This window comes from Channa argus, chromosome 7 (assembly GCF_033026475.1).
Source record: "Channa argus isolate prfri chromosome 7, Channa argus male v1.0, whole genome shotgun sequence".
Lineage (NCBI taxonomy): Eukaryota > Metazoa > Chordata > Actinopteri > Anabantiformes > Channidae > Channa > Channa argus.
The window spans coordinates 11,613,894-11,633,494 of NC_090203.1; the positions used below are offsets into that span (position 1 = coordinate 11,613,894).

Sequence of the window (19,601 nt, forward strand, 5' to 3'; positions counted from 1 at the left end):
CTCAGCTCTATACACACACACACACGCAAATCAAAATGATAAACAAGAAGAAAAATGCTCATATATAATTTATTCAAAGCAATAATATCCAGGAGTAATATTAAAAAAATTGGAATTAAGAAAGCCAATATTCAGTGTGGATACATCTACTGTCATATATGTACTGTCTCTTTTAGTATATTCTCAAATCATGAAGCTATTCCTACAAAGTCCAAGCTACTTTGACGGCCTTATTTGACTTATACCTTCATCCTGGCATGCATTCCTGGGTCAGATAAATACAAAAGCTGGACTATGCCATTTCTTATATCCAGGGGTTTTTCAGTGTCTGGTTACACTCTGCATTATGCATGGATGCACTGCACTCAATAAATAGCTAACTCAGAACAAAAAGAGGTTGGCAGTTTGGTGATTCACAAACAAAAGTGGACAATCACTGAAATGTTAAAAAACTGCCTGCAGCATTTCTAAATATTCCAGTTTAGATAATGCTGTTGGATGTCTCTGGCAAGCCCTCTTTGAGGAGCAGAATCTGGCATTACCATGGAAGTTTAAAAAAAAAAAAAAAAAAAAAAGGTTCCACACAGATGAAACTGACAGGCTGATACATCTTGAGGACGACACTTGTGACCAAAGTTCTCTCACTTGTTCCTCTTGTAGATTTTCTTGGCAAAGTTGAGGAACACCGAGTGAGGAAGGTTTTGAGCATGACATGCAATAAGTTTCTGTAGACGCTGGTAGCTTTCATCTTCATATTTATGATAGAGTTCTGGCATTTGCAGGGTGTTGTACAGTGCTTTGACCTTTTCTATGCTGCCATCATCGTGGCGCCCGTAACATGCCTGAGGAGGAGAAATTAATAAAATCAACTTGGAATACAGGGTAACTTCTATGGCTGCATAGGTTAGATAGCATTTTGTAAATTGTTTAATTAAATAAAAGAAATGTGAGTATTAGTACTTCTCATACTCCTATGCTCTTTTTGTATGAGAACCCTATAAAACTTATTCATTCATTTTATTTATTCTGTTACACATGAACAAATTCAAATTTTTTTTCAAAAACACATAAATGTGTGTAAGTCCCACCTCAAGCTCGGCTCTCTGTTCAGGAGTCATAATCTCCAGGGCTGTCACTACCAGCCAGCTGCATTTGTTATCCTGGATGTCTGTACCAATCTTTCCTGTGACAGCAGGTTCCCCGTAACAGTCTAGATAGTCATCCTGCAAGTTATCCAAATGAAATGAACTGTGTAGTTTTCAGATAGATTACACATTACATACGTTAACAAATATGTGATATTAAAAGGGGATTACATGTGACAGTGCATTTGTATTTACCTGTATTTGGAAAAACTCTCCCATCTCCAGTAAGATGTGTTTGGCATTATTGTGTTCCTCTTCACTTTTAATTCCAGCCTATAATAGATAAACTTTGTCAGAACTATTTTGGCTCATTTCAATAACCCATCTCCTTTTTCTAAAGCTATTTCTGTAAACCTTAATTCTAAGACTTCCTTCTGTCATGTCTTCATAAACAGATACTTACCATGTACATTGCAGCTGCCACTGGCAGGTAAAAAGAGTAGAAGGCAGTCTTGTATTTTACAATAGCTTTGTACCTGAAAGAGAATGACAGATATTTTTACATTTATTTGCTTTGGTAAACAGCAGCCTTTCTCCAAATTAAACATCAAAAATAGAAGATCACAACCTTTCCATGGTAAATCTGCTGAGGTCAATCTGACCAGGGGAAGCGGTCATGAGGTCCAGAGCTTGGCCGAGCTCTGTCTGGAAAGATGTCTGGAACATATAGAGATTCATTAGGAATTATGTCTCAATGTGTGCTTGTATAATCAATCATGACTTACAGTACCTCAGTAAAGAGCTCTAGTAGATGAACATAGTAAGGCTGATCCCTGCAATGTCTGCGAAGTAATCTGTAGATTGACATTTCCAAAAGAAAGGAGTCATTGATGGCATCCAGGCCTATTCCATCCTTAAAAAAACAACATGAGAAAAATACATGAAAATACTTGAGAAAATGAACACATCTTCCATCCATCCTATGTAGTGTCGCGAGCAGGCTGGAGTCTATCCCACATTGACATCTACAGGCAATTTAGTGTCACTAATCCACCAGTCTTTAGACTGTGGGAGGTAAGCGAAGTACTCAGAGGAAACCCAAGGAATCAACATGCAAAATCCACACAGGTAGGCCAAGTTCGGCCAGTCCACCACCATGCTGCCCACTGAGCACACCATTAAAATAATTGATTACATCACTGTGCTAAAGGAGATTAAATTCTCACCGTCTTATACCAGCACGGCCGTCCTCTTCGAGTCACAGATCCATCCATGATATCATCTGCGACAAGGAAAAATGCCTGAAGCTGCAAGTGACAAAAGACCAAGGTGTAACACTTAACAATCTAGAGAACGTAACACCCTTGAAATGTGTCATTACAATAATCTAAGTCTCTGCTAGTGAGATCAATTTTTAGTGACACATGGGCTGTACATGAGAAAAGAAAGAGTTTGACTATAAAATACCACTCTGTCTAGTTGCCATCACCAGTTGTATCATAACTTTTGGATAATTTCTTACACAAAAGGACACAGAGACTTTACACTACTATAAGTCATATACTATTTATTCTATAGGAGTGCGTTTTGTGTGTGTGTGTATAATTTGTTAACTATAAGAAAAATGTGCATCCTTTCCCGATGTATTATTTTTCATGCCATATCATTTCCTTACCATTTCAATGCACCAGCCAACCAACAGAGCCCGTTGAACTGTGTCCTGTGTGAGCTGAGTGGGTGGGAGAAGCTCCCTCAGTGAACCAATTACAGACAGGCCTCTGTTCCTCTTACCGCCAGGGGCATTGTACACCAAAACCTAACAGCAAAAATGCAGGTAAGAACTAAATGAAATGTCAGTTCAACACTTGGTATAAAACACGCGGCAAGATACAGCTAGAGGACGATTTTTTACCTCTCTCAGTCTGCTCAAAGCATCAGCAAGCACGGGATCGTGGAGGTCTCCCTCTGTGAGCTCCGTCACCAGCTCCTCAAACTGGGCTTCAAACAGCAGAGAGTCTGACAGCAGCGCCTTTCTCTCGTGTCCCCCATTGCATATGTTGTCTCCCTGGACAGATGACGTGCACAGCAGAAGGCATGTGCGATTTAACTTGAGCTGGGAGACGGCCAGCCACATTCTAGGGGCCAGGCTGACCAAGCTGAGCAGACGCCTCATTCCCCACCAACTGCGGCTAAACTCTACTAACTTATTTAAATAGTCACGTTAATCACATCACGTTAAAACGTGACCCCTGGTTCGCGAGAGAGTTGCCAGGTTATATTAGTTATCGATTATCCTACTAAGACCACTAATAAAGAGCAAGAATTAGGCAAAGAGAAATAAATAGTAACCTTAGCTAACAAGTTCCCTTTTAATGAAAAGAAGCGTTTAAATGACGCTCACGTACACTGTTCTTCTCCATAGAGGCTGTTAAAAAGCTAGCTATCGCATATCGAATCATAGTATTTATTGTTCATAAACATGCCATTACTTACCATAATAACACTATTCTCCTATCCCAGGTTATTAAGTGTAATGCAGCCAAGAAGGTTTTTCTGTGTTTCTTGGTTTTACTGCCAACCTGAAGTCTGTGAACGTCTCCCAAAACCAGGATGTGAGGATTGTAGTTCGCCGGCCCGCTGTTGTCTATTTTATTGCTAAGCAACAGAACTAAATGTCCCAACATTCCTTGCGAGTGGTGCGTGTGGGCGTGGATTTTGAAGGCTCCATTTGACATAAAAGGTTTTCATTGGCTGGTATCATCGAACCAGGATGGGCTTGCCCTACGGGCGACTAATAGGATTATAGAAGAGGCGGGGCTTAAGTGGAGTGGTAGTCATAACAAGTAGTATTCGTTGGACTGATTGAATACAAAAACGATAACAAAAGAATGAAAAGAATAAGATCCCAACAGTATTTTATCGGGATTTCTCTTATTGATATGTACAAAAAACATAAACATATCTTACTTTCAATTATTTATTTCATATGTTGAAATACATTACTTGCATTTAAGGTTTTGCCATTGACACTGCATTGAAAATCTGGAATAGTGTCATACTCAGATACATTTATTATTCCGTCTTCAAGGCTCTATCCTGTTAAGGCTGCCATACGCATTTACTTTATTCAAATAAATAATGATTAATGCAAGACAGGAGGTAGAAACACAGCTCAGTGCCTTAACAAGGGAGTGTGTGAGTGTGCCTGCATCAGTGTGCAGTGTGCAAGTGTGTTTGTGTTTAAATTTGTAAAATTACTTACATATGAATACATCCAAAATGTGCCTTTGATGATATGGAGTCAATATCATCACTTAGTAAGAACACACCTAAAATGACTTTCCAAAGAAAACTCCAATCTCATATGCATATTGATGCACTTCAAAATTTAGTATCTAAGGCTGCCAGACCTATTATTACACTTACTGGCCACTTCATTAGGTACAATCTGTACAATCTAATGCAATCCAAACAGTCAATCTGCCACAAATTCAATGTTTTCGCCAACCTATTTAAAATGAATGAGGGGGGTAATCCAGAGCTGCTTGAATTGCATTAGTTTATAAATGTGTACCTAATGAAGTAGCCTATTAGTTTGTATACCCACTGTCACTGGAATGTAAGCAGTTCATGTCCACACATAAGCACAACCTTCTAGCCAATATGTCTGTACATTTATTGCAACAGACTCTTGTCATCAGTCATAGTGCAATTCACAACTCCATATCACCCGTATCTTATGTGATCAGGCTCTCACAGATATGCCTGGTATGTTTAAACCCTATCAAAATCAAATTAGGATGCAGATTCACGTTTCAAGCCATCTGGCAGTAATCTTTGGGGAACACTGCACATCTTTGACTCTGACCTTTCCCTTCAACTATATATAAACACGAGCACAATTCAAATGGCTACTGTCATAGGTCTTGGGTGCAAGAGAAAAAAGTAATAAGCATTATCAAAACATGCAGATAGAGACATTCTGAGGACAAGTTACTTAGTTACACAGACGGTCAGGATCTAATGCACAAGGCTCCTGCTGTAATTGGGAGGTTGTCGCAAAACATGCACATATGCAAATCAAACCACCATGACTAGGGGCCACCCATAGAGAATATATTTCAAAGGCTGAGCATGTGTCTGTAATGTGCAGTAATGTCAGTGTTAGAAATGCTGGCTGCCTTTTTTGAAGGCCATTATGGAGGTGCAGATGTGTGGAAAAAGTGTGAAACTGAATTGCAAAAAGAGACGAAAATTAGCAACTCAGTTTTTTCCATGTGATAGCATGTGTCCTCATGTGCAACCTCATCTGTATATCTTACATTGTACTTAGCTAACTATGTATTTATTTAATCAGTGGAAGACAAAAAAGTGTCCATGATCACGACACCTGAGCGTTCCTGTCGATAATTAGCCATGGACAAAAGGGCCAGAAGCATATTGCAACCCATATAATTGATTAAGCATGGATGCTAGTTGATTTCTGTCTCCAGTCTTGAGGAAAAGGTGTTTCCAGATGAGTAATGACAGGAAGGAAGTGGAGAATACAGCAGAAAAGATGCTTCTGGTGGGTTGTCCTCAGCCAATAATTGATTTGTTAGAAGATGAAAATAAGCTTCTTGTGACCAATTCACTGATGTTAAACAGTGAAGTAAGTGTGAGCTCTGAGATGATTTTCAGAGTGATAAAGAGCACCACTAAATAAGGCCATTTGCACAGTTGGCTTTAGGAAAGAGGTGACAAGTTGAAAAAAGAGGGAAGACTTTCAAAATTTGAATACATGATGTTTTCCCTTAACCAAATCCTTAGAATCTCTGTATCTTTAACATGCCTTTTGATGGTTACAACTCTGCTAACTCCTATGCCTGCTGTTTTCCTCCCCAATTCCTTCTTCACCCCCCTCTCCTCCTCACAGTGCGGACTCTGAGTAGAGAGCTCCGGATGACCCATGCGGCAGATGTGGCGTCATCAAACGACGTAGCGATGCTGAGGAGGTAGAGCTTAAATCTCCACAGCTGCGCAGGTGGATACCCTCTTGCACCCGGCCGCTGTAGTGCCGGTTATGTCGACTGTCACTATGGGAATGGTGGTGTCCACGATGATGAGAGTGATGGTTGGGGTGTCCTCGGCCAGAACCCCAAGGGGTTCGCAAAACCTAAAGAAGATTTTATCGAGCAAACATTTAGACAAACACTAGACAGCTTGATTCTGATTTAGAAAAGTGTTTTAGTATGTTGCTCATTGTTGAAAATAGGTTTTATACTACACAGTACAGGTGATATAATGACATCAGGTAGATCAGAGAGTGTTGTCATACTTGCTCCAGGGGTAAGTGGTTGGTGGTTACACCATCAGTGCCACTTCGCCTCTTAAGCCCCTGTGCCATGCTCCCAGCATGCTCAGAGGAGGGGGCTAGGTTGCGTTTGGAACGTTGTAGGAAGCGAGCCACCAAAACTCGAGTCACCTGAAGGAAGAGAAAAGATGTGATTGCAGGGGAGGCTGCAATAAGGTACAATAGCAAGTAGTAGGCCAATAAGCAATACTCCAGCTGTTGCTCAGACTCAACCCTATTTTCTATTATTAATTTTCAGACTTGCCTTAAGGTCTCCAAGGGAACGGTGGCAGTCTTTAGGTAAACGCAGTGGTGAGGTGGGGGGAGGTTTGGAAGGGACCTGCACTCCTGTGGCTGCTGATTTTGTGCTGCCTTTACTGGGCAAAGATGCAGCAGGTTGCACAGGTGTGCGGGGCAACAGACATGCCTCAGAGGATGGACCTTTTTTAGAAAAATGTAAAAATGTTTTGTCACTTATCTAGAATTAATTCTGTTATAATACGCTTGGAAACTTTATTGTGCACATTGTGGAAAGATTCAGCTTCGCTACGCAGTTAGAAGCAACAACAATACATAAACTAGTACAAAAACTCATGAAAAATAGTGTTTGAGGGGAAACTTGTACATATTTATATAATTTCATTGCCATATATACATAGAAGCATAAATGGAACTTTAGAAAGATCCGAGTCCAAATTAACAAATCAACCAGACATGACAAAAAAAGCAATTACTTTCTAAAATATCTTCAATGAAAACCTAACTCAATACAAAATGACAAAAAGAAAAAGAACAAATGTACCTTTTCTACCGCGAAGCCAAGTAACCATGGCTTTGTCTATTACATATTTCATGTCAGGTTCAACATGCAAACTCTGCTTGAGCCTTTCTTTTGATAGGACAAGCTTTGATAAACATTCATAAATCATCTCTGTATCATCTGACAATAATGTAAATGAGGAGCTGGTGAGGCACAACATTGTGTCCACAGCAGAACCTAATTTATGAATATGTACTCAATATCACTGCTAATTCAGATGTTGAGGAAGAGCTTCATAAATCACATCCACATGGGAATAGATTTGCTCGGGCGCTTAGATCTACACTAGTGGCTAATAGGGTTTAATAAATGATGGCCATTAGCTGCAAATGTACTTAGATATATCTCATTAAGAGTACTTAGACATGTTTTCTTTTGGGTTTTTCATCTTTAATTAGACAATCAGCAACAAATATGGGAAAGAAGGTTAAGCGAAGCAGTGACAGTCTGCAACAAAGTTTATGAGTCAAATTTGATTTAAGAATTAGATGCATTTTAATGCAATGCCACATCAGATCATAAAGCCCTTTAGATAAAAGCTCTTACCTGTGTCTGTGGATGCCTTGCTGCCTCCAGAGCCAAAGTCAACTAAACAAAAAGGGATAAAAAATTAGCTTGTGGAAATTGTAAAACTGTAAAATTATAGGTTTGTTGGTGCCTGAATCACCTGTATCAGTTGAAGAGCTGAGGCCTGGTTCACTGTGTGACCTGATGAGACGTGAGAAGCCCTCACTATCCCTTCTCACGCTTTCTCCATCTTTATCACCCTTTCCCGCCTTACGTCGTAGATACAGTGGTTGGTGTGGGACGGGAGGTCCGTTACCATGTACACCTTGTTCACTGGCAGCTAAGGAGGCTGCTCCTTGGCGTGATGGAGATGATGGCCGAACCCGAATCTCTGGAATTAAAGATTGTTGTTGAGAGGTTGAGCTCCCTATTGCTTCCAGCTGGGAGCAGCTTCTAGCTAACATGGCCTGTCGATGTAATACTGGAGACCTGGAGAATAACACAGGAGAGTGCAAAATAATATTAGTGTTTATGGTTGTGCTATTTACAAGCCCACCTTTTGATTTTAACCTCAGTTTTTGCCTTTTGCATTAGTTTTTTATGCCAAGAAATGTGTACTTTACAACATCACTCTACATAAATATTAAAAGGGCTTTGTCATCACTTGTATGTGGTGGTTGCTGTGCTGGGTGAAGAACAGGAGTTGGACCTCTCTCCTCTGAGGAAGCGTCTGGCTCTCGGCCCTCCTGCAAGTGGGCTCTCTGGTGTCTGAGATGAAGAACCATGGAAGCTTTCTCCCCTTTCTGCCCCTTCCCCAGTCCTGTTGCCCCTCTCCCCTTGGTTCCTTAGCCCAACCTCCATCAGACAGGAGTCCTCTGATGGAGAGGAATCATCAGGAATGTCCACAATCTCCGACATCAACAGAGATCCACTGTCCATAGACACTAGTGAAAATAAAATGGTCATTTCACACTATATAGAGAACAAATTCTATGTAGAGCTGTGTTAATTAAATGCATACAATGTGATAGGTAAAGTCTTTGTTAATGCAAGGATTTTTACATGCCCTTAATGGAGAGGTTAACAAAAGTGTTTCTTACAATAAACAATAGCAAATAGCAAAACAATAGCCAGGTGCTTATAGAGTATGAACATTTGAACTATTTTGGGTCGTTAAGCATTCCTCATGTTCATCTTGGCCTTTAAAGTATTCTTTTTTTAATGCCCCTTTATGGTAGTGCTGGAGACAAAATTCGCGTCTTGTGCAAAAATGTTTACCAAAGTTTCTCTAGTTAGTCAAAGTTAATCAGATCAAGTAGACGTGTAGTTACTGCATTTTCAGTGCAATGTTGCATCTTTGTGTTTCCCAGGAGCAGTAGAACAATAATACCAAAAACGTATGATGTACAGTCGCTTCTCTATCAGTGTAAAAGCCACTAATTAAGAATAATTTAAATAAACTCAGCATGTATTTTGTCCCCCATCACTTACACTAAAAGTGTGTTAGAATTTGTTTTTCCCAAGGTTATAAAGAATAAAAGAGTAAGAAAGAAAGCAAGAAAACACATCTTAATGTTCACACACTAGTCAGGTGACTCGTACTTTAAGGCATATTAAAATAATTGTGACCCTCCCCTTTAAAGTAAACCACAGCCTACTTTAATGAGGTCTGTACTTCAATTGTATGTTCTTCATGGTCATATTGCTCTCCAGATTTTTAACATATTGTTAAACTTCTGAAAAACAAATTTACCATATAAGTTAGAAATATGAGGTACTGTTTGGAGTGCACACCTTCTTTCAGTGCAAACAGTCTATTTTCTCACCTTCTCCGCTGAAGGCAGTAGAAGTCCCTCTCTCTCCAGACAGTTCAGTGCCATGGGGGTCAAACACTGTTGCCTTGATGGTCACGACAAAAATGATTAAGGGATACAGCACACTTTACAAACATACACCGATAACAGGAACACATATACTCACCTGGCTGGCAACTCTCTGTCCTATCACAGCTTCATAAGGAGGGGGGCAGTCGGTGGGGTACAGTGGGACAGGGCTCTCCATTGAGCCATTATAGGTGATACTAGAAGTTAATACACAATCATCAATGATTTTCTTATAGTTGGTTCAGTGTGTCTGTGTTCCTCTAGGTTGGTGATTTGTAAGAGTGCCTGTTTTCCTATTTGTAGTAGGCCTACCTCTGAGCATCTGTCTCAGAGCTGCAGGTGTACTCAGGAGGATAATAGGGGGGCGGAGGTATGGGTGGGACAAACTCCTCAAAGTCCATGATGTTGGTTAGAAAGGCATCCTGAGGAGTGGTGCATTCTGGGTTGACTGAACGAGAACGATGTGGGGCCAGCTAGGCAGAGACAGTGGCAACGCTATCTTGATTATACAACAGTTAATGGCTACAGGCTATACCTTTAGTACAAGGTGCTTTTATGTAAACTCTAATCTCTTAAAGCGGCAGAACAGCAGAGTACTTGTCACTGTAAGAAAAAAAAAACAATCTAGTAAATCTAAAACTGCTGTGTTTGTGCTCACCAGGTGCACAAGGTCCAGGGAAAATATGTGGATACTGCAGGTCACAGTAGACAGAGTACAAATGATGGTGGAGAGAATACTGAGTCCACAAGCACTGAACAAAAGGTCCTAAAAAGAAATGTGCATTTAGTTAAATCAGAATTCTACAACCCACGGTTAGTTTTAGCCATTTTAGCAGCGAAATGTAAATGATATAGGGTCAATGCATAGGGTCAGCATAGATGACAAACCTTCAGCTGGTGCCTGAGTGAGTGGCAGTCAGCATTCAGGTAGAGGACCAGTGTCTCCTCCTCTGTGATGGAGCAGGAGTGAGTGGGCGCACAACACACACACAGACCATTCTCTACCTACACACATTCCCATACACAGAGAGGATTAGTGTGAAGCACTTATCTGCACAATAATAACATATTCCTGCAACCAAAAGCTATTCGTGGCACGTTCCCCATGCACCTGGCTAAAAGCGCATTTCAGCATGAGACAGAAGACAACACTTGCAAAATGTACCTGGCAGGTGAGCATAGACTTGACCATCTGTGCATTCTGACAGGAGAGCATTGAGCCAGCCAGACTGAGGATCACACACACTGCAGACAGCAGCATGAACAGTGACACCTGTGGAGGAGCACGGAGTCATGGTTTGGTTTAGAGCAAGGTTTTAAAATGTTAGTCAGAGCTTAAGAAAAAGTACAAATGTGCCCAATTTAAAGCCCAGTCACTTTCACCTGGTGTTTCCAAGGTCAAAAATACAATCTGATACACTGTTTTCATACTTAGATGGATGACATGTCCTCAAAGTTTCTAATATATTGAGGAACGTGAACACCATTTGAACCTTGACAACTGGACAAACTCAATATTACTGTAGCTTCCAAATGGCCCTTCTGTCGAGATTGGTTTCCAAAATACACTAGATTATGCAATATATCAATTCACTTTATAGGCCCTTCTGGGTTTGGGACTATGCGACACGCTCTGCCCTATTGGTGGTCCAACACCTTTAGCCTCCTTTATCACATGGAAATATACCTACCACCAAAGTCAGAGGTCTCCTCCATGAGATTATACCAACTATTCCTGATGCCACCACCTAGAACAGACATTACAGACCCATGAAAACACACTCTTTAAGATGTTGTATCATTGTTGTGAGGTTTACACTTACAAAGAAGCCGGCCCAAAATGGACAAGACTGCCTCACGCGAGCAGAAGAGGTGAAGGCCATGCTGGTGAAAGAGAAGGCCAGGACCATGGCCCCCAGACCTAGGTGGCAAAGTCCCAGATAAAGGAGCAGCCTTGCACCACCAGGCCCCCGGCCTGACATGCCCCTGCGGCTATCTGACCAACCTCGAGACCCTGAGGCTGAAGCCACGCTGCTGGAGTCCGACGGTGAAGGCATGTTAGTCTTTTCTGTTTGTGGCAAAGACTTGCTCTGGGCTCATAAAACAAAATTTGGGTGTATAGATAGAAGCACTGGCAAACAGAAGAGCAATAAAAAAATGCTGGCATCTGAGATCCACTTTGTCAAAATTATGCACCGAGCTCTCCACTGGCAGGTGCCGTAGGTGCTGCGCAATGCCCCATGGTGCACACTACAGTCCATTTGGTGAGTCCAAGAACTTCGTCAGCAGAAAGCTGAGAAATGAGCAGCCACTACACAGTCACAGCCTCCGTACTCACCTCATTGGACATTTTAGCCATGATACTGAGATTGCTTCAGTCATTACAGAGTCTATTTCATCCCATGCAGTTTACAGGCTGCTGTAGCCTATAGAGTACAGTCTATTCTAAGCTCAGTCATTTTCTGATTATACTCAAACACACAAATAGAGCTACTTTTTTGTTACGTTATTGCTATACTCATTTGCTTTTTCCCGTTCCATTCTCTCCATCTCCTGACTACAATTTCTCCCTCCTCTAGCCAGTGGCATTGCAGTAACTGGAGACCCGAGCAGGCCGCAAATTGTGAAGCAGCTGATCTCTCGTTGTTTCACCGCCAGCAGCGATGACATGAACCGGTCAGGCCACTCAGGAGGAGCAAAATCCGAACATGCGCGCCTCTCTCCTGCGACCTTATGTTAAGTCCGCATCCTGTCACGGAAAAGAAAAGACGGTGTGGAGATCAGAGCCCCAAGATCACATCGGTCCATTCAGGAGCGAGTCTTATTACCTCGACATGAACAGGAAATAATATCTCCCACAGGTTTTCAAAATGCAAAAGTGGCAGTAGCCAAATAGAATAAATAATTTCCTCGCAGGTTTCGATCTTTGACAACTCCACGACCGGGGTTCTGCGGAGGTCCACACGCACCCAGGCCCGCCTCTTCTTTTTCCTCCTCCTCCGCCGCCTCTCTCCTCCCTGCAGTCACGCGGGTATCCCGTTCAGCCCTTGTGTTTGTGTGTATGTATCCTGGACGTTTACCTCACCAGACTTCACAAGAACACAGCCGGTAGCCTATCTACACTCTGGATATCCTGAGTAACATACTAAAAACATACCTAAACATAAACATACCTTTGCTTGCCTTGTACCTCACTTGTAAGTCGCTTTGGATAAAAGCGTCTGCTAAATGACTAAATGTAAATGTAAACCTAAGAATGTTTGTATTTCTGCTTCTTCACTGCCCCTCCCTCTGCTGCCCCCACATCTTTCCTCTGTTCTTCAGCACAGCTCTGGAAAGGCGAGAAGAATGTATCGTGTTTGCAAACCTAAACCTGCCCTACGTGATGACAACGCACGCACAACGTGCAGGCAAGATGCGGCAGAGCGCGCGCACATCGCCGTGGTCCTGATGCTGGGAAGGAGGGGCGGTTGCTTAGCGACAGGCTCCAGCTCCTACTGCAGCATAAAGCATAAGGCGTAGTATAGTATAGGATTGGGAGTATAGTGCTATAGGTAAAAAGAAGAATTGTTTTTTTGGTTAATGAGATGTAATTAATAGCTCTATTGCTAGTTAATTTGTTTGAGATCAGTTATAAGTCGTTAATAAGACCACCTTCGGGCACCTATGAAAAATCCTCTGCTGTCATATTTGTGTTTTTTGCTAACTCTTTTATTTATTAGGGACTGAGCACTCACCTTTAGGACATCCGACTTTCTGAATTATTGTTGAAACTCATAACAATTTATCTTTATTGATTGACTGGCTTTTGTTGATGCCTCATTACAATCCAACACGTGTTTTAAACAGTTTTAACAAAAACTGAAAATTATCACCTTAGTGAGCAGAGGAGTTGTGCCAGGGCTGTTGTATTTCTTTGCAAATTAAAGATAATAAATGGCCTAATGAATTTAACTGATTGGAAAAGTATTACCAAACTATTTAGTAAACATAAAGTGGTCATGTGGTGCACATTCTCTTAATTTTCTGTGTTCTGCTATATAAATATTTACTTGGTATCTGATAAAAAAAGTTTGTAAGTCAGATTAGTCCAAACAATCAAAATACTGTATTATAGTATGGAAATGACAACACACATTATGTTTATTATTATTTTTTTTAATTTAGCAATAAGGAAGTGCGTGAACTAAATACAAGGGTGTTGTGGCAGGTCGGAAAAGGCACAATCTTAAGGAAACTTGGAAAAGGAAAAAACACTCACTCACAACGAATCTGTGCAGGAGCAAAACACCGTATCACGATCAGAGGAGCAGCTGTTTGAATGAACTGAAAACTGTCATGTCTGATGTAGACAATGTGTGGTAATGTTTAGCACGATATTTACCAGGCTCCTCAGATAAAAGGAAAGATCCACTAAATCATTTCAAAATCAGAGACAGTGGAGCACTGCTGCTTCCCAGGCTCTGACATCCTGTCAATTCACTTGCTTTATCCTTCCTTCTTTCATCTCCCCACTCATCTTCTCATATTGCACTTATCTTGGTTCCTACCTTTCACATTCACATCGCATTCATCTGTTAAAACAAAGCTTGTTTACCACCAGCGTTTTTTTTCAGGTTGAACAAACAATTAATCTGAGCTTGTTAAACCATTAAACCTCAAACCATTAAATTCTCATAGAATTTAAGTAGGAAATGTCCATGATTTGAACTCAGGGTGTTCAATATTAATGCATCTATAGAGTCTGTTCAATGGAAATATAACACTCTGCATTAAAATATCTCATCATTTGTAAAGGAATGAGCACTTCTATGTGCTGTTTGAACTGAACAGTAAACATTAAAACAGCAACCAAGGACAACATTTAAGACACAATATATATATAAATATAGCACAAGATTATCCCCATGAATTTAAGAGTGAAAAATATTTTTTCATATAATACAACTAGGAGCGTAATGTCTGTATATAATATTGTTCATTACACCAAACTCTTCCCGAGCCACTCAAATCTTGAAATGCTACTACTGCACATCAATCCCATTAAGCTGTTGTATGACTTTTTTATGCAGAGCTACCCATACCAGAAAAACAACTGTTGTTTAAAAATTAAACAGGGTTTGTGTTATTTCAAATTAATAAAGGGTGGAAATAAAAAAATACAGTTATACTAATAAGGTGCAGACTATTATTTAAATTCTATTAGGAATCTGTTTAGGGTCATCCAACATGCAAATTATTATGAAATTCTCACTACTCTAGCAGATGTTGGAGAAAATATGTGAAAGACAGGCACCATCGCAAAAGAAAAATAATATAATTATTTTACTCTATGAACAAAACGTGTAAGGGGAATACAGATTTTTTGAGGTTTAAATATATACTTTACCCCACGTGTAACTGACATTTGAGCCCACCAGATGGAGACAGAAAACTTGCTGTGCTGTATTTTTCCCCAGTAATACTGATGTGTTCTAAGTTCTAAAGGTAACAAGTGCTGGCTATTCTAGAGAAGAACACACTTGGAGGACTTTTTCTCTGTGCTGCTGGTGATTTTCACCTCTCGACCTGAGGGGCCCTTAAAAACAAGGACACACAGACAATGAAAACAAATGAGTGGTTTGACATAAAGAAACCCTCTTACATTCATGAATTAATACATGCTTCAGTTTGCCGTTAATTGCTCCATTCCAACTTACTGGTTTCTTGTAGAACTTGTTGGTGTGTTGCTGTAGTATTTCACGTGCCAAAGCCAGAAAAGACTAAATGAAACACAGAAGAATAAGAGAGAGAGGGAAAATGAAATGACACTCTTATGCCTTAACCAGTAATCATCATAATAAAACAAGCTGATAAGGTGACATTTACTGAGGTATGAAAACACAGTATTGTTAATGCTGCTGTGCTTTTTTTCTGGCTTACCTCCTCAACATTAATGCTAGACTTTGCACTGGTCTCAAAGAACCTGATGCCATGATCTTTAGCCAGCTGTCAATAACAAATACAGAACTGGTTATACAGTTGAAAGCCAGGATATGAGTAATAACTGCTTCCTAGTTCTTATCTAAAGCAAGCTTGCACTTATAAGAACTGTGTAGCACACTCAATCCCTTCCACAAACAATCACTCCTACATCTCACAGGCAGGAATCCATACAAACTAAGCTACTGTTTCATTTATAATATTTATTTTTCAAATTGTAATCTATTATTAGTTTTGTTTGACAGTACAGATACGTCTTCTATCATGCATCCCCTGTTTTCTGAATGGTCTTAACTATTTTAACATCACTGTTACTTCAACCTGCCGCTTCTCCAGAGTCAGGAAAATACAGTGAATAGAGTTTATATATGTTTCTGTTGGGGTTATTTCACCTTTTCTCCTGTCTCCTTGGAAACTTTTCTCTTGGTTTCAATGTCGCACTTATTTCCGAGTAACATCTCACTGACTCCAGCTGATGCATTCTGGGAAAAAGGAAATGCAATCAATTGATTAGAGCAAGTTAAGATTATGTGTGTATGAGTGTTTGCTGGGTTGTAGACAAAGTCACAGAGATCAGTTATTATCTGATGTATAAGCTTTAATTTTAACAAGAGGTTTGAAATAATTCATTTTACGTGCAGTGTATTTCTCTGTATGTGCTCTCTTAACAGGGTGAGTGGTTCGATCCCTGGCTATATGCCGAAGTGTCCCTGGGCAAGACACTGAACCCCTTACAGCCCATTCCCCTCCCCAGCTGTGCAGTGCCGCTCCAAGCCCGATAGAAATTGGGGAGGGTTGCGTCAGGAAGCGCATCCGGCGTAAAAAACTGTGCCAAATCGGACAATGATCCGTTGTGGTGTCCCTGAACTCACGGGATAAGCCAAAAGGACAAAAAAAAAAAGCTAAGGACATGGCCTAATGTACTTAAAGTACAGACATACAAGAACTGAACTATGAAATCAATGTATTCGAAACAATACTAAGTTTGATGCTGTTGATAACACAAATGTTCAAGTTTAGTCCAAAAATCCAAAGATGAAAATTATGGCAACAATAACAATTTAGGTGATGCAAAATGTTATAATAATAATAAAAATATATTTTTTAAGATTTCGAATAAAACAAAAAAGATATATTAAAATATTTAAATATATTAAAATTATACAATATATATATCTACATCCGAAAAAATGTAAATTAAAGATTATTTAAAATTTACTAAAGCTGTAAAAAAGTAAAGCAAAATAACAGTATTTCCATTTGAATTATAGTGGAGTAAAAGTAACTCTGAATGGAAATACCCCAGTAAAATACAAGTAAATTATTTGAGTACAGCATTAAGATAATGTGGTCAGTATTATCACCTCTGTCAGCAGTATCCTTATGTTGCTCAGTATGTGCCTTCTTTCAGTAATTTATTTATCTAATTTCAGTTACTTTTAATGCAGTAAAACTCTATTTTGATGCTGTGTACATTATTATGTTCAATGTTTAACATAACAACAACAACAACAATATTATTATTATTAATAATAATAATAACAATAATAAAATCATCATTGTCATTGTTTCGTAGTTCTACTGATGGTTGCCCGAGATCAAAAACTGTTGACTAAGCTTACACATTTTAAATAAAACTTTGGTCCTTAGGCAATGACCAGGTGAAACTACTTTTAGAAATGACAATAATTAAATGAGTACAAGTAATTCCTTTTTATCTGCCTTTGAAATATTTGCTGCCCCTGGAAAACTGTGGAGATGAACAATTAATGCAACCTTTTAAGAAAATGTCCTATTTTCTGAGAATAATCCACAGATGTCGCTGGGGACTGTTTTTACTGAGGCTAGTTCAGAAATAGCAAGAAGCTGAGCTTTGCAGCTGTTGTTAGTAAAATGTTCATATGGATCGAACTGACGGAGCAGTATATATAAACTTTCCTGGTGATCTTTGCCATGGCTGAGGAGAAAACAGTCTTACTTCTCTGATGCTCTTCATCCAGTTCTGAATGTTTTCGAATGACTTCTCGTCTGTGATGTCATACACCAGGATGATGCCCTGACACGCAGAAAAAAGGGGAGCAAGAGAGAGAGAATTTAAGGAGTCAGTCAGAGGTTACAGATCAAACACAAAGGCCCAGTGATGTTTGTTCTGCAGGTATCCTGCACTCACCATTGCTCCTCTGTAGTAGGCTGTTGTAATGGTCTTAAACCTCTCCTGCCCTGCGGTGTCCCTGCACAAGGCATGCGCATTCAGGGTCAAAAATGTACACTGGTGCATGCATATCTCAAAATGAATTTAAAATAGAAATATAGTAAAAGGACAGTTGTTGTTGGACATGCAGGATGACGCATTTAATGTGCAATTCTACACCAATCTCTGCTGCTCTAGCAATAAACTTGGCATGATGTGGCTTTCTGTGGTGGCCATGTCTTATGAAGACTTGGGCAATAAACCCTGTCATAAAGTCCCGAGTTGCAGAATATGTGGGAGGTTCCTCTCTTTTCTCAAGAAAATAAGCCGAAACTGAGAAAGATAACTCAGCGTATTTGCATAATCTCCTTAACCAAATCAAAAAAAAAGGCATCTCCAGAAAAGCAACCGTCACTTCTTACCATACTTGTAGTTTCACTTTTTTACCATCCACTTCAATGGTTTTTACTTTAAAGTCGATGCCTGAGAGACAACAAGAGGACAGAAAAGAGCAGAGAAGAGGAAAAGGGGGGTTAAATACGTCACACATAAGAAAAAAAAACACCCACTCGCTAGTTCACCCTCACATTGGGGAAACTGATTAATGGTCATTTCCACTTTGATTTTGGCCCCTTACTGCAATAATCTACAGGCCTGTACAACACATTGTCTGTGAGTTACGTTTTGTCCTGCTGGATGGACAAGCTGACCAGCAGACAGACAGTGAGGGGAAGAGGAGGGGGCTGTCCTGTGCAAAAACTGTGCATGCCAGAAGCCAACCATTCTTCTGGGAACGTAGAGATGGTAAAAGAGATAGGAATGAGGGTGGGTGGACCTTCTGAGAACCAAATGAGAGGAATGAGATCTGAGAGTGAGAAGGGGGAGAGGGTCATCGAAGAGACTATACACAAATTCAACAAGGAGAAAAGGGACACAATGAAATAAGAAGAAATAAGAGAGAGCATAGACTAGTTAAGACATGACTACAGTCTGAAAAACCAGTCTGTGCAGTATTGAGCTTCAGAGACAGGAAGAAATGTCAGCACTGAGGAAACATTTATCTTATTCAGTTTTCAGATTACACTGTGATAACATACCAATGGTTGAAATGTATGTGGAGTTGAAATTGTCCTCAGCAAAACGAATGATGAGACATGTTTTTCCCACTCCGCTGTCCCCGATGAGTAACAGTTTGAAAAGGAAATCATACTTTTTCGCCATGGTCGAAGCTGTTATTCAGAGTAGCACTCAAATGGGAAAAGTTGGGTTTGTCCCTTTAGAGAAACCCCGTTTTTTAAAAACGTTAGGCTTTAAAGCTTGATTTCCTTTCTTGACGAAGCAACCTTTTTAAAAATGTTGCTCCATGTAACGAATAGATTCTCTTTTCTGTTATTTTTTTCACCCTCCCAATCTTTACACCGGTGAATTCCGATCCCCCTCAATGGGCTCTGTTTGGATTGCGCTGGGTAATGAAACAAGCTCCACTCCATCCAAAGTTGGTTTGTCTCCAGCTAACAATCACTACCAAAACTATTTGCGATTCATTTTACTGTCCTCCAAGATTCACTTTCACTGCGTTTACGAACATATCCGAATGGCTACGTGTTGTCTCCCAAAAAAAAAAAAAAAAAAAAAACTTGCTGTCGATCCAGATCCGCTGACTGGCTACGTATTGTGGGTGAGTGCTTCCTGGGAAAAGGGATCAGACCTGCAGACACCAAACATGAACACTAGATGACACCGTTAGATCAGAAAACCCACCACTTTCTGTGGCGTCAAAGTAAGTTATCTCCACAAAATA

At 40.1% G+C, this 19,601-nt stretch overlaps 3 protein-coding genes and 1 long non-coding RNA gene across 6 annotated transcripts; 1 reads left to right on the plus strand and 3 right to left on the minus strand.

The window, feature by feature from the left end:
- Nucleotides 1-52: 52 nt before the first annotated feature.
- On the minus strand, nucleotides 53-3,736 carry fdps (farnesyl diphosphate synthase (farnesyl pyrophosphate synthetase, dimethylallyltranstransferase, geranyltranstransferase)). 2 transcript variants are annotated; one of them, XM_067509765.1, is made up of 10 exons: nucleotides 3,579-3,736; nucleotides 2,998-3,150; nucleotides 2,761-2,901; nucleotides 2,312-2,392; nucleotides 1,876-1,998; nucleotides 1,714-1,802; nucleotides 1,549-1,621; nucleotides 1,341-1,418; nucleotides 1,089-1,223; nucleotides 53-842 (listed from the first exon to the last, which is right to left on the minus strand). In XM_067509765.1, the coding sequence occupies exons 1-10, from the start codon at nucleotides 3,579-3,581 to the stop codon at nucleotides 642-644; spliced, it is 1,077 nt and encodes a 358-aa protein (XP_067365866.1). In that variant the 5' UTR covers nucleotides 3,582-3,736; the 3' UTR covers nucleotides 53-641. The 2 variants fall into 2 exon arrangements, with proteins under 2 accessions (XP_067365866.1, XP_067365865.1); XM_067509764.1 differs by lacking the exon at nucleotides 3,579-3,736 and having other exon boundaries at nucleotides 2,998-3,536.
- LOC137130076 (uncharacterized) lies at nucleotides 2,825-8,578 on the plus strand. The gene is made up of 3 exons (XR_010914807.1): nucleotides 2,825-2,919; nucleotides 6,001-6,108; nucleotides 8,440-8,578. It is a non-coding gene; the product is annotated as an uncharacterized lncRNA (long non-coding RNA).
- On the minus strand, nucleotides 4,072-12,998 carry fam189b (family with sequence similarity 189 member B). Its single transcript, XM_067509763.1, has 15 exons — nucleotides 12,878-12,998; nucleotides 11,451-12,784; nucleotides 11,319-11,375; nucleotides 10,793-10,900; nucleotides 10,516-10,632; nucleotides 10,286-10,393; nucleotides 9,940-10,100; nucleotides 9,725-9,824; nucleotides 9,571-9,643; nucleotides 8,409-8,688; nucleotides 7,905-8,233; nucleotides 7,784-7,825; nucleotides 6,683-6,858; nucleotides 6,403-6,549; nucleotides 4,072-6,240 (listed from the first exon to the last, which is right to left on the minus strand). Exons 2-15 carry the CDS (start codon nucleotides 11,682-11,684, stop codon nucleotides 5,995-5,997), a joined length of 2,178 nt encoding a protein of 725 aa, XP_067365864.1. The 5' UTR covers nucleotides 11,685-12,784; nucleotides 12,878-12,998; the 3' UTR covers nucleotides 4,072-5,994.
- A 766-nt stretch (nucleotides 12,999-13,764) lies between these two features.
- On the minus strand, nucleotides 13,765-19,436 carry rab13 (RAB13, member RAS oncogene family). Of its 2 annotated transcripts, XM_067509766.1 has the most exons (8): nucleotides 18,898-19,434; nucleotides 18,223-18,283; nucleotides 17,780-17,840; nucleotides 17,588-17,665; nucleotides 16,002-16,091; nucleotides 15,550-15,615; nucleotides 15,327-15,389; nucleotides 13,765-15,205 (listed from the first exon to the last, which is right to left on the minus strand). In XM_067509766.1, exons 1-8 carry the CDS (start codon nucleotides 19,019-19,021, stop codon nucleotides 15,134-15,136), a joined length of 615 nt encoding a protein of 204 aa, XP_067365867.1. In that variant the 5' UTR covers nucleotides 19,022-19,434; the 3' UTR covers nucleotides 13,765-15,133. The 2 variants fall into 2 exon arrangements, with proteins under 2 accessions (XP_067365867.1, XP_067365868.1); XM_067509767.1 differs by lacking the exon at nucleotides 15,550-15,615 and having other exon boundaries at nucleotides 18,898-19,436.
- Between the last annotated feature and the right edge of the window lie 165 nt (nucleotides 19,437-19,601).